Here is a 14,092-nt window from a genome sequence, read left to right as displayed (position 1 = left end):
AGCTGGTAAAATTACGAATACACGAACGAAAGACTCGTTTCTCTCCAGAGATCTTTTTGGCTTCCATTTACCATTCTGAATTCACCCAATGCCTTACGGGCCGTGCTGCTGTGCACAATCTGTGTGCCCCTCCCCGCACGCCCTCGGTTATAGTGCTGAGGAAACTGTTGAAAGATTATTTCTTAATGAATCTAATGCCCAAAAGAAATTATCTAGCTACCTATGTGTAATCTCTTCATTACTGAAAATCATAAATAATGAATTACTATTCTTGTGCTTTGTGGAAAGCTGCTTCTTCTGACTTAATCTGGGGCAGACACTGAAACTCTGAGGTCTTCACGCTCCTCAAGTGTTAAGCAGGTGGTTTGGATAGTGAGGGGGACCAGGGCTTCTCACAGTTTACCTGAGGTTTTATTTAAATGCAGGTTATTTAAATTCAGCAGCTCCAGTGGGACCAGAAATTCTGTCTCTCTCTCTGGCTCCCAGGTCCACCCTGAGCAGCGGGGTCCAGACCGCTAGCTTCCTTCCTTCTTGAAATGCCAGGCTTCTGGTGTTCACTGTGATATTCACTGTTACCACTGCCCCAGAACCCTTTTTCTTTTTCCTTTTATGACTACCATATGAGTCTCTCCATTCATCTTTGATAATTCGTGTGAAAGACTGCAGTGGAATTATCCTCCATCTTACTTTTAAAAAAGTCTTCCAGACAACATGAAGAAAGTCCTGGATTACACCTGAATCAAAGGACAGTTTATAAAACTTAACCATTTTCAGTTAAGGATCACCACTTCAATAAAGTTCTCTCCTGTTTTAAAAATTAAGTACTTTTTGCATAATAAGTTTTCAGTAAAATGAATCCCATTTTTCCCTAATATATATGATAGCATTTAAGATAAAGGTGGGAATACATGATAGTGGCAGTTTGGAGAAGCCAAAGGTCATTTATGTACATTTTCATGCATTTTTCTACTTATTCTTAGTAGTGCATGTGTTTAATCCCCAGAGAAACTCATAAAATTAGATGATAGTTACAGTTGCAATCTAAGAACTGAAAAGTTTCAGTAAAGATCTTCCATTTCTTAACTCTGTAAGAATTGGGATATTTACTCTTATTCCTTCATTATCAACGTTTTCCTGAAACAGTCAGACTGACCCTGGAACTATAAAATGTTTGTATTTCCAAACATCAACATTAAGATAATTTGCCTACAAATAAGGACTTGTCATAAGAGTCCCTTGCCCCCCCCCCCCAACCCCTTTACTCCTCTTACTTGCGTCATCTGAATTCTCATCTCAACAAGAAAGCACGGATGGACTTAATCATTTCGGGATCATATATAGAACCAGGAGCTCCCTTTCAATAAGACAAATTTTTCTGGCACTCACCCTTTCTACAAGACCTCTTCATTTCTATCCTAAACATCCTCTTCTCTCTCTCTTTCTCACCCTCCCTCCCAGTGATTTCATTTTTCTTCAGAGCAAAATAATTCCTCCAATTTGCACTCCTGTTATATTCACAAATGCTGAATTACACTTTTATTTTCTATTTTTGGCATTCTTGCATTATCTAAAAGCAAGAGTATAATAACACTTTTTTTTAAAGAAAATGTCATTGTATGTTGCTCTTAAGCCTGAAAATTTATGTTTAGCCATTCAGTTTTTTTAAAGAATCAATATTTTGCTAAAGTGAATTTGCTTATTAGTGTGCTAAACCTCAGAGATATTCTTGATAGAATTCCCGATTAACATGCTCAATGTCTAGACATTTACCATGAATTCCCTGATTTGGTATTTGTCCTTCAAATTCCAGTTCATCTTCACATTTTTCAAAGTATGTTTTTGGCATAAAATAGGATAATTTTTTTGCCTCGTGGGTTTGTTATTCAGAAATAATACAAGTGTTACATGGTTAATTGCCCATAAGATTCAGATTTCAACCAGTGAGAAAAAAAAAGGAATGTTCTTTCTGGGTAACCTATGACCTTTGCATTTCCCTCTATGCAAAAGTTGAATCCCTCTTTATTCTTACTGACATCCCACTGCCAGTGGTTTGCTTACACTGTGTTTTTCAAAGATTTCAGAAATCTGAAAATAATATAGAATCTGGGTTTACAAGCACCCCCACGAAACATTCCTTTCACTTTATCATCATAGTAGAAAACCCAGCTTCCCTGAGACGCAGGTGTGTTTGTGGGTGCATGAGGAGCATGTCTGCTTGGCTTCGTGATCACAGATGGCTGACTTTGTACATCCAGGTTTTCTTTGCGTTCATCCTGCATGACTTGGGAGGCTGTTGGTGGGGGGCTGTTCAAAATTGCTCTGCCGTGGTTATTGGTTGTAATATACTAATGCAACTATGTTTCAGCTCTTGAATGAAAATGACAAAAGGCAACCAAAAGCACCATAGTTTTCCTTCCATACCATTCTGGAATAACTCTTTAACCTTAAAATCACATTTTTTTCCTTTCCAAATCTAATCAATCTACAAAGCCCTTTCTCAAGTTACTGGTAATAGCTGTTATTCACAAGAGAGAGTGTCAAATATACAAAACTGTTTTCCCAAAGTAAATGAGTAAAACATGTTATTGTGTTTTTGACTCAAAGTTTATTCGCGATGAGAGAAAACTATTCAATTTTTACTTAGCGAGGCTTCCCGTTTATTCCTATTGTGTGTGATGCAAGAGAATCAGTAACTAAGTCTCACAAAGGGTGGTGCCTTCGAGGACATTTGTTATTCTCAGAGCATCTCATGATTACCTGTGATAGTGAATGAAACCTATTCCTACAACACTATTTGCATATTTTATTTCATGATAATGGAAATAGCACAGGCCACCTCAGAATACTGAGGATGTGGGAGAGGGGTATCTAGTTTGTACTGGGGGAAAAAAAAATATTTCTGAAAGTCAGGAAGCTTGGTGTTGGTTCCTTTTCTTTTAATTCAAACTATTAAAAAACCAGAAAATAATTGAACTTTACCCCTTCAGTTTGTTTATCAAGCCTGGATTACTGACCCTAAAACAGCACTCCGTCAGAGGCGCAAAGAGAAAAAGAGATCTTCAAGAGAAGGCCAGAAACGAAGGAGAAAGGGATCTGGGGAGGGTGAGTGTCACGTGGTGCAGCAGCCGCTCGCCAGCACCCCCATTTCATTTCTGTGGCCCTCGACTACAAAAGAGGAACTGCAAAGACAGAAGCTTTGGAGGAATGAAATTCCTAACTTCTAAAGAGCGCAGAGGGTTTTACCTGTACTTGATTGCTCGTGTCCCACACTTAGAATACATTAAAACCTGAAATTAAGATGCATTTCATGAAATGGGAAGAGAGGGGGCAAAATAAACCCAAAGAAAGTAGAAGGAAAAAATTAATTTTTTAGGTAAATACTGTCATAGAAAAGAAATACAAGACCAAATCATTAAGTGAAAAGCTGTTCTTGGAAAAAGCTACTAAGAAAGATGAACCTTTGAAACTTTGATCAAGAAAAAAAGGGAAGGCACACTTAAACAGTGATCAGGAACCAGAAATGGAACACAACTACCAATGCCACATGCAACATGATACCGAAACACTGGAAAACATACAATTGGGACACATTTCTCAGGGTGAAATCATTTCAAACCACAACGAAACACAGCAAAAGCAAAGTGTAAGTACAAGTGGGGCACTAAAGAAAAATATTTTCATTATATATATCAGACTAAAGGTTAATAATCTGGATATACTACAAACTCCCAAAAATCAGTAAAAGAAGAATTGTACCCAATAGATGAATGGATATGAAAAACAATTCGCAGATCAGAAAATAGAAATGGCCAAAAAGTGGTCACCTTCACTAGTAATACAAGAAACATAAACTAAATATTTTGACATATTATTTTTTTACCTATCAGATTGGCAAGAACCTAAACATTTGATAATATCGCTGTTTAGAGCTAGTAGGAAGATAGCTGTTTGCAAAAACTGTGTGCAGTGTTATAAAGTAGTACATCCACTTTGAAGGGGAATGAGTCAGTATCTCGAACATTTTAAATGTACGTGTCCTACTACAGATCAGTCCCACTTTTAGGTATGTGGCTTAACCTCAAGCAGTGTTTGCACATGTGCACAAGAATCTATGTCCCAGAACATTCACCAAACATTATTTGTTAATAACAAAAATTTGGAAACATCCTAAACGCTCACATAAAGAAGAGTAAGTAAATTATGTTACCAATATATTATAGAGTGCTACTCTAGTTTAAAAAGTGAGATGGGTTACTTTGAACTGACTTGGAGGAGAATTCCTGATGTATTGTTGAAGGAAAAGCATTATGTTGCAAAATGGCATGCACATTATGAAACCATTTAGGAAACAAAGGAAACCAAAGTATCTCATGACAATATTTTGCATTTTTAATGGGTTCATGTAATAGTGTATAAGTGGGAGAGAAATATGAGGAAGAATACTTAGCAAATTAGTAACAGTGGTTACTTCTTGGGGTAGGGGTAGAGAGACTGAGATTAAGTGGTATGCTTAAAGGGAATTTTAGGCTTATCTGCTATATTTTGGATCTTTACAAGGAAGACATACAGATAGATGCCTTGTGAAATTAAAAATCTATTCCAAAAGTAAAAGAAAAGGAAAATATAATTTCTAATGGAGCTCTAATTGCAAAACCTCTCTCCTTTTTGACCATTCTGCTCCCTGCTATCTCCTGGTAACTTTAATTTTATTCTAGCTTATTGGCTTGAAAAGACAAAATTAAGACACAGCTGAGGTAACAAGTCAAGTAGTAAAGAAGTAGATGCGCAAGCTGCCTTGGAAACACAGCCCTGAAGGCGCCAAGTCCTCACACCATGTGGTGCTCACTTCCGTTCCTTACTGGCGTGCATACGTATGTGTGTGCAGGCATGGTGTCCTTTGTTTGTCTTTCAGAAATGAGTTCATGCTGTACAAAGTACTATTGCATGTTCATTAGCAGTGTATCGTGAACGTTTCTCCAATTAAGTATTCATAAAACTGGATCATTCTTTTTTAATAGCTGCAAAATATTCTATACTATGGATATGAATAAGTGCATAATTTACTCAACTATTCCATCACAATGGACATAAAGTTTGCTGGCAGATTTTTGCCAGTGAACAATGCTAGCATAGATATCCTTGCACAAAAATTTGTAAATAGTCCTACGTGTGTGTGTATTTAAATGCATAGCAAAATGACAAGAAGAACATGCATTTTCCACAGAATAGATGATCAAAAGTGAGATTACTGGGTTAAAGGGTCTGCCTTTTTTTACTTTAATAGATAGTTTCCTACAGGTTTTAGTAATTTACTCTCCAATATGTAAGGTACAGGAGTGTCCATTTCCCTGTAGCTTTATCCCAAAGGGTCTTATTACTGTGTTTATAGTTTGTCTTTCTTGGGGATGATAAATGGCTTTTATTTTCATTTGAATTTTTCTAATGAGACTTAACATTTTTTATTCTCTTGATAATTTGTACTTCTAAATCTAAGATTTAAACACTTTTATCATTTTCTGTAATATCGTTTTGTTGGGTTGTTTGTCCTTATTAATCTAAGGAATAGTTATATGTTAGGGATATTATCCTTTTTTCATGTCTTACAATTACGTTTAACAACCCAATGCTTATCTTTTGATTTGGTTTATGGAGTATGTTATCTAAAGAATCCTTAATTTTTTCTGATGTCAAGTAGGCTACATTTCTCTTGCGGTTTCCAGGTTTCCGTCTTGCTTAAGAAAGTCCTCCCTCCAGATATTATGCTAATGTTTTCCTATATTTCCTCCTAATTTTACTTACATTTTGAATCTTGTATATGTCATGAAGTGGAGACCTAGTTTGTTTACTTTTAGATGGCTAGACGATTATGCTATCCTTGTTTATTAAATGATTCTTCCTTTTTCTATTGCATTTAAATGCTGCCTTTGTCAATATTAGGCTCACATTTATTCTCATGTATGTTTCTGGACTCTGTGTTCTGATCCACTGTCCTATTACTGCTCTGGGTGTGTCATCTGTATTTGAGTCCAGTAGCTATAGAGTTAGTTTTAAAATTTAGTTCCAAACTCCCCTCACTAACCATTTTTCTTTCCAAAATTGTGTTTGCTATTCTCAGACATTTGTTCTTCCAAAATTATTTGACCAGTTCTAAAACTGTCCTCTAGTCATCTTATAAATATCTCATTCCTCTGTATCATGAAAACTATTTCATGTGCAGGTGCACCACTGTTTACCTACAGATCAAAGGCAGCAATAATTCAGTGATATTGGGACTGAAATAAATGTTTATTTACTCCTTTAATAAATATTTATTCAGCACCTTCTTGGTACAAGGCATCAGCTCTTCTCCGTCTCTTGTGGACAGATGAAGCTCGTAGATTCTGTCCTTCCCAGGAGCCAGGCGCTGATGTAAGCGCTCTCTCTATGGGAACTCATTTGATCCTCACAACAGCATAGGGGCATTTTATTCTCCCCGCCCTACAGGGATGAGGAAAGGAGGTTCCCGAGGGGGAAGCCACTGCCTCAGGTCACACAGCCATTCAGGGAGCCGTGGGCCTCAAATTCATACCAGGCGTCCTGGCTCTCGACCCTTCTATCTTAACCAGTAGGGAACACAAGTATAAGGAAAAAAGTCTCTAATGAAGGAAACTACAAAGTTCCACTTGAAAAGTAAGATGAAATAGTGTGGGACCAGAGAGAGAAAAGATTACTGGTAGCCAGGAGTGTAAAGGAGTGCAATTCTCCATGAAAAAGATAGCATTTGAATAGAGCCTGGCCCAGGAAAGCAAGACCAGGTATGAAAAACAAAGAGTCGCTCAGCTTAGCTGGTGAAGACAGATGAGAGACAGAGTAGAAAATAGCACAGCAGGAAATAAGTCTGGGAAGATTAACTGGAATCAGATTGTGAATGGTTTTAGATAGTGTTACCAGATAACTTCAAGAAGCCCAGTTAAATTTGACTTTTTTAGATAAACAACAAATAATTTTTTAGCTTAAGTATAATGTGGGCATATTGCATGGAACTTACTTATACTAAAAAATTATTTGTTGTTTATCTTTAATTCAAATTTAATTGGGTGTCCTGAATTTTTCTTTGCTAGATATGACAACCTTAGCCTCAAATAAGAAGCTAAAAAATAAAATGAAACTTTATGATGCCATTTTAGGGAGTGACAAACTAAAATCTGTAACGTTATCCCAAGTTATTCAAAATTAAAATTTCATAGTTTGTATCAGGAGTTGGCACACTTTTTCTGTAAAGGGCCAGATAGTAAATATTTTAAGTTTTGCAGGCCATAAGTCTGTGTTGCAACTCAACTCTGCCATCGTTGGGTGAAAGCAGTCACTGACAATATGTAAACAAATGGTGTGGCTCTGCTCCCCCATTAAAATTTGAATTCATATGATTTTCACAAGTACAAAGCATTATTCTTTTTTAGATTTTTTTAACTGTTAAAAATATAAAAACCATTCTGAACTCACGGTCCCTTTAACAACAGGAAAGTGACAAGATCTGACCAGCGGATTATAGCTTATCACCCCAGTGTACATGATTCTTGTTCAAGAATAGAGTAAAGATAATCTGAAAGCTATGAATTCTTACAACTTTCCCCCAGGAACTCCTAAATAGGCAGAATGCCCCAGATTAATTATGAAATCTCTTTTAATCCAGGAGAGTAGTGTTGGTGTTCAGTTTACCTTAAAAGGATCTAACTCATGTTTGTTGAACACATTTGGCAGGTCCTGTGGAGTGGGAAGATCGAGAGGATGAACCAGTCAAAAAGAAATCTGATGGCCCAGGTAACAAATGAGGACAAATACGACTGGGGCTGTTTAACAATGACACTTGCCCGATGGCATGTAGTGGAAAGGTGCCTAAGAATGATCAAATACCGTTTCTGGACCACCGCGAAATAATCAGTGTCCCTTGAAATCTCCTCTCTAGGGGGGTTGCAGGTGACTCCCCCAAGTAGATCTGACCTTCACTGTGGGATTAGAGTTGGTTTGTAAATTCCTTTATCCAAGTACCTATGAAAAGGGGTTTTTGGGCGAAAATCAGAAATGTCTCATGGAAGCCATCAGAAGAGAGGCGGAAAAAATATTGACAATTAATTTTAAAGAGCAGAAAGAAGGAGTTAAATGAGAGCTAAGTACAGTTGGGGAAGTGAGAGGTCCTTTAGAAACTAGAGCCAACCTCCTCATTTTATGAGGGGAAAACCAAATCCCAGTGAGTTTGCTCAGGATCCCACAGCGGCTAAGTGACGGAGCCGGGGACAGAATCACTGTCTTCTCACTCTCAGCCCTGGCCCTTTGGGCTTCATGCAGTATGTGTTGGGAGGAAGACTTATCCATGCAGGAAAAAACAAAGGCAAAACAAAAGCTTCCAAATGGAATGAACCTAAATGCCTCTCTAGTTGCACAGATACGCTGGCTCCTCTGTCTCCTGGGGTCCGAACGCCTGTGACCATCATCTATCAGCAGGCAAGATGTTTGGGTTCTTTGCTCTGGACACAGTGCTTCCGAGGAAGCCATCTGCTGGCACAAAATGACACTTCCCGCAGGCTATCTAACACCATGTGTGGCACAATTCTTAAACCTGGCCTCCATTTCCAGATAATTTGACTCACATGTATGCAGAGCCAGATATTCTGTTATTGCTGCAAAGTTTTATACAATAATAGTGGCTAACGCTTTAAATGACACATCTTCTTGGCCAGTTACTTTTCCAAGAGCTTTAGGCTCATTAACTTGTTTAACACCCTCAAAAACCTCCTCCCCATTTAACAGATAAGAAACTGAGGCCGAGGAATATTAGCTGACTTTCCCAAGTCTACACAACCACTAAGGGGTAGAGTTGGGATTTGAACCCAAGGAGTCTGAATCCACAGTCTATGCTGTTAACCACTAGGCCCAACTGCCTCTATGGTTAAAAAATAAATAAAAATAAAATCCTAATTTCACCTGTGAGTTTGTGATCATCCAAGTTAGCAAAGTGCATCTTATGTGTGTCTCCAACACGGCGATTTTAGTTTTACCATCAAGACCACCATAAGCAAAACTGTGAGATAAGTGTTTATCTTTACCACCTATAAGAAAATAATTGTGAATATGAGAAAAACAATTAAGTTGTCAAAAATACAAGATGCCGCTAAAATTTGTTAATAGGTGTAACTCCAAGTCCTCCAGCCTCCAGGGGCCAGACTTTCCTTTTATGTCTGCACAAAACAGCTAGAGGGTCTATCCAGACTCCTGTGGGAAATGCATACCTTACACAAGATTGAAGCGAGAACAGCGGTGTGGGGTCAAAAGAGAAGTTCAGGTGGTCCTCCCTTGCTCAGAGTTGCTCTTCTGTGGGACCTGCAGCTCCTCACTCCATCCAGCTTCGTGTAGCAGCTGTTGCCTTCCCGGGCTTCTTTGCTCAACAAAGGATACTCTTTCGTCTCCCTACTTCCTGAAGTACACCTCATGTGTGACTGTTAGGTGTGACACAGTTTTACAGAGGTTTGGGGGACAATGGGGTAGTGACAGCACAGCCAGGAAACAACTTCACAGGGAAAGTCAGCCATCACTCTCCCACCTGAGCAGATCTCTCACCAGCTGCTTCCCCGGGGGCCTGGGGTCACCGCCGGGAGGCTCAGGGACCCTTCTCACTAGATGGTTCCCTCATCTCCTTTTGCAGATTCTCATCTTTCTTCTCCAGGTACCAGCTGGCAACTCCAAGATTCCTGTTCCTTCAGTAGGTGAACTGTTCAACTCTTCTTTGTCTGTACCTTACCCATCTGGACTCTGTTTGGAGGCCATCCCATTCATAGCTAAACTTCCCTTTAATGATTTTCCTTTTGAAAAGAGCAAACCTTTAACTTGAGAGACATTCTGCCTTCCTTGTAGGCCCCTCAATTCACAAATAATTTTTTTTTCCCCATTACGAAGTCAAACTCTGATTCACACTGTGGTGTCTAAGGTAGAGAAAGAAGGAGGGTTAGCAAAGAGCAGGGGAGAATCAGTCAATGGTCTATCTGATTACACCAGATCAGAGGTCAGGAAGCTGTACCATGCTGGGCCTAATCCCGTCTGCCACCTGTTATTTATAAGGCTTGTTATCTAAGGATGGCTTTTATATTTCTTAATGGCTGAAAAAAAGGCAAAAGAAGAAGAGTATTTCACGATATATGAAAATTATGAGATTCGAATTTCAGTGTCCATAAATAAAGTTTTATTGGAAACCCAGCCATGCCCATTCATAGACAATTCATTCATTGTCTCGGGCTGTTTTCAACCACAACAGCAAACATGAGTAGTTGTAACAAAGACAGTGTGGCCTGCATAGCTGAAAATATTTACTGTCGGGCCCTGCTCACAATCGTAAATGCTTATGCCAGTGAATTTTGCCCTTTTCTCCATGGTATATTAATGATTTTAAATGATTCCAAACGATAATCATTAATCAGAAATTCATTAAGATTTTACTATAACACTTGAATCTGGTTTTCTTTTGCTTTTTTGGTGAGGGGAAGAGTGAAGGATACGAGCTGTCTTTCTTGGTGGTGTTGGTGGTGATTTGTTTCTCTTTTTTAATAAACAGTAAGGCAATTCTTAATTCATTGTCATGTTCAATAAGTATTCACTGTATTGCAGTCAATCTTTGAAATAGTTAATAAAACTGAAATTTTTAAGTGCCAAATAAGAAAATTACACATTGATTGAAATTTGGTGGCACATCTTGAAGGATTCCTTGTGTAGCAGTTGAGAAACCAATGGTTACACAAATGAATGACTAGGTCAGACAATTAATATGGGATCTTCCCTCTTTTATTTTGATTCTGACTTAAAATAAATTAGGCCATAGCTATGGAGCCTCCTCAGATCTCATCAGTGATCGAGGAGCTTGTGGTGAATTTTCTGTGGGCACCAGAGAGGAGCGTGCTGTGTGGAGACGATGTTGTGGACGTGGTGGCAGTCTGGGCTGAGCAGCTTTCCTGGGCTCCCCAAGTCATAGCCACAGATAAGGAAGAGAACCCCAGGACATCAGGAATCTCATGGCTTCTGCTGGAGAGGACTGATCCCATGTGTAGAATTTTGTCCTTAGCACAGCTCAGTACAATTAAATAAGAATGATGAAGATAACACAGTGGTTTAGATACGCTCTTCATCCGTGTACTTTACAAAATAGCTTTAAGGTGATTTAACTGAAACACAGCTGCAGTAGGAAACAGTGAAGGCCTCCTGAATCAGCAGAACTGTTTCCAACAACAATTATTAAAGAAACTTACAGAAAAAGCACTAAAGGACCCGGTTACCTGGATAGATGCAGACTGTTTCTATCCCTGTGTCAATAACAGAAACATCCATGAATACAATCTCTGCTTTTAATCAAACCTGTTGTGTGTATGTGGACCTGTTCTGACTGATGTTTTGACCAAAGGGTAAAAATGCTACCCTAGTTTGGTTTTGATGCTGCCAGTGCGTGTGTGGGAATACCCGCCGACAGCCTCCCGTCCTGCAGCTGTCCTCCATGGCCTGTCTTGCTGAGTGTCATGTGCCCTACCTGTAGCAGGTCACAGCCAGGTCTGCCTTTGGTAAAACATCACTGTGTCACTCAGCAGCAAAATGATTGATGGTACTTTGTTCCTTTGAAATCTTGTTGCTTTTCTTCCTCCTAGATAATATCATCAAGAGGATATTTAATATTTTGAAATTTACCTGGGTCCTGTTTCTGGCAACGGTGGATAGTTTCACAACTTGGCTTAATTCCATTTCAAGGGAGCATATTGATATATCCACAGTTCTGAGAATTGAAAGATGCATGCTGACCAGAGAAATTAAAAAGGTAACGATCTTGGTATAATTTTTTTTTGCTTCTTTCCACATTATAAAGGTTTTAAAAGTCAGTATCCAGAACTCCAGGTTGGATAAAACAAACCCTTTTCTTTCCAGAGTCTTTGCATAACCCCATTGCTCTTCTGTATAGTTAAATCTGTTCCATGCTTAGAATTAAAATAATCAGAAACTACACGCACACACAGAGTTTAGGGATAATGTCCAGTTTATTCATTCTATCCCCTCCCTTCCCCAGAGTTTACAGGTGCACACACTGTCATGTCTCATAAAGGATGGTGTTGTTTGGTCTGGAAGTTTGATTTGAATCTTCTCATAAGAAAAATTAAGATATATGGAGAACAAAAAAATATAGTTATATGTAGTTTATAGATTGTACTTTAATGGTTCATTTCTGGAAAAGTTGCTATGACTTAGCAAAATCATCTACATATAAGAGGGGATTTCTTGTTTAGCATGACCCAGTAATATTGGGTACCATTAATTCAATGAGGTGACAGCAATCCCCGACTTCACTAGCTTTGTTTTAATCCTTATTCAAGGTGTGCATGACGGCTGAGAGTTCTCGGCCTTGAGAAACGCCAGGTGGCTGCACGGGCAAGTAAGCACTGTGGCACTGTCTCCCTCTCCGCAGGGCAACGTTCCCACTCGGGAGAGCATCCACATGTACTATCAGAACCACATCATGAACCTTTCCCGAGAGTCTGGACTGGACACCATCGACGACCGTCCTGGTGCTGCTTCAGGTGCACAGACAGCCCACAGGATGGATAGCTTAGATTCTCATGACAGTATCTCCAGGTATTTCACGTTCTAAACCATGGGTTTGCTTTTGACAAAAGTAAAAGCGGTGGACTTCATCAACATGAGCAATGAATGGACGAGGTGCAAGTTAGTCAAAAACTTCCATGGATGCCCACCCTCCTCAGGCTGTCTCCATGTGTACAACAAAGCAATAGGAATATGTCCTCTCCTCGATCCTAAATCAGGAATTAATAGTAAACTCTTAGAAATGCCCACATGATTCACAGGCACAGGATAGAGATTTCCAAGCTGGAGGCAAGTAAGAATGAGCCTTCCCTTTCACAAAATTACTATTTGTATCAGAGCGGCATCTGTAATGCCTTTTAAAAATGCTCCTTCACAAGTATCTTCTCTACCAGAATCATCTACCATCTGTTGCTATCCTTGATCTTTTCCTTTCAGAATTGTTACTTTACGGTTCATGATAAACATTGGAGAAGTGATTTTGTCAGCTTCCATCTTCCCTGAGTTGTGTGACCAGTTGCATTGTTTTACAACAGGCACCGTGCATTGATCATTCATCATGGGCCAGCACTAAGCACCGTACAAGGGTTATCTCACTTTATCTTTATAAGACCCCCTGAGAGACATACTATTATCACCCCCGTTTTACAGAAGACTAAGTTCAGTTACAGAGAGGTTAAGTAACTCTCCCAAAGTCTCACAGCAAAGAAGTATATAAAAGCGGACCCAAGACTCAAAACCACATAGTTCAGCTCAGAGTCCAAGCTCTCAACCAGCGCGGTATGCTGCCTCTCATTGCCTCTTCCTGCACTCCAGGCCAGCTTTGAGAATTGACCTGTTTTTCTTACCGCCTATCCCAGAAAACCTTCCGAATTCTTTGCTCACAGTGTTGTAGAAAGCTACTGTCGATTGCACAGAGCTAGCTTCTGAGTAAAGCAGAAGTCCCATCTTACGGAGATTAGCTAGGCTGGATGAATGACACCTTGTTTCCATCTTTATAGATAAAGAATTTTATCACTGAGGGCAGTCATGCGTTTCTGTTTTCATTAAACATGTTAAAAAGCATCTATTCCATGCCAGGCCCTGGGCTCAATTCCGGGATAGACACATAAAGATGAGTCATCTCTAAGTGGTTTGAGCCTGGGAAGAACCTCTGGGCTAGGATTCCCACTGGAGAAAGACAGCAGAGATGGGCTGCATCTTGACTGCTGGTGTGGAAGCTCTGGATTACTCTGTCACACTTCATACGCAGAGCAAAGCACCAAAGGCCTAGGGGACAGTCACCCTTCACAAATACTGAATGTGTCCCAAGATGAAATAGGGAGGGAACTGAGACTACTTTATCAATACCAAACCCAAAATAGATAACTAGAAGTTCAAATTGCAGTCTGAACGGGGAGATGTGGGTAAAAAAATGTTTTACCTTGAAGTGCTATTTTTAGCTATTGGCTGAATTGCTGTATTTGAGCTTCTCCAATTGTGCCTTTCT

At 39.3% G+C, this 14,092-nt stretch overlaps 1 protein-coding gene across 12 annotated transcripts in view; it reads left to right on the top strand.

Annotated features, from left to right (window-relative positions):
• Positions 1-14,092, top strand: part of PIEZO2 (piezo type mechanosensitive ion channel component 2) — a 418,984-nt gene that overhangs the window by 365,392 nt on the left and 39,500 nt on the right. For all 12 annotated transcript variants that reach the window (XR_011541935.1, XR_011541934.1, XM_070627457.1 and 9 more), the window contains 4 exons: positions 2,988-3,102; positions 7,741-7,800; positions 11,661-11,827; positions 12,470-12,636. Coding sequence is in view for 10 of the 12 variants with exons in the window: in XM_070627457.1 (XP_070483558.1) it covers positions 2,988-3,102; positions 7,741-7,800; positions 11,661-11,827; positions 12,470-12,636 (509 nt within the window). In the remaining 2 variants the exon portion in view is untranslated. The remainder of the gene's footprint in view (positions 1-2,987; positions 3,103-7,740; positions 7,801-11,660; positions 11,828-12,469; positions 12,637-14,092) is intronic.

Source organism: Equus przewalskii, chromosome 7, assembly GCF_037783145.1.
Source record: "Equus przewalskii isolate Varuska chromosome 7, EquPr2, whole genome shotgun sequence".
NCBI lineage: Eukaryota > Metazoa > Chordata > Mammalia > Perissodactyla > Equidae > Equus > Equus przewalskii.
Note: the sequence above shows the minus strand (reverse complement) of the source record. Positions and strands in the feature narration are given on the sequence as shown.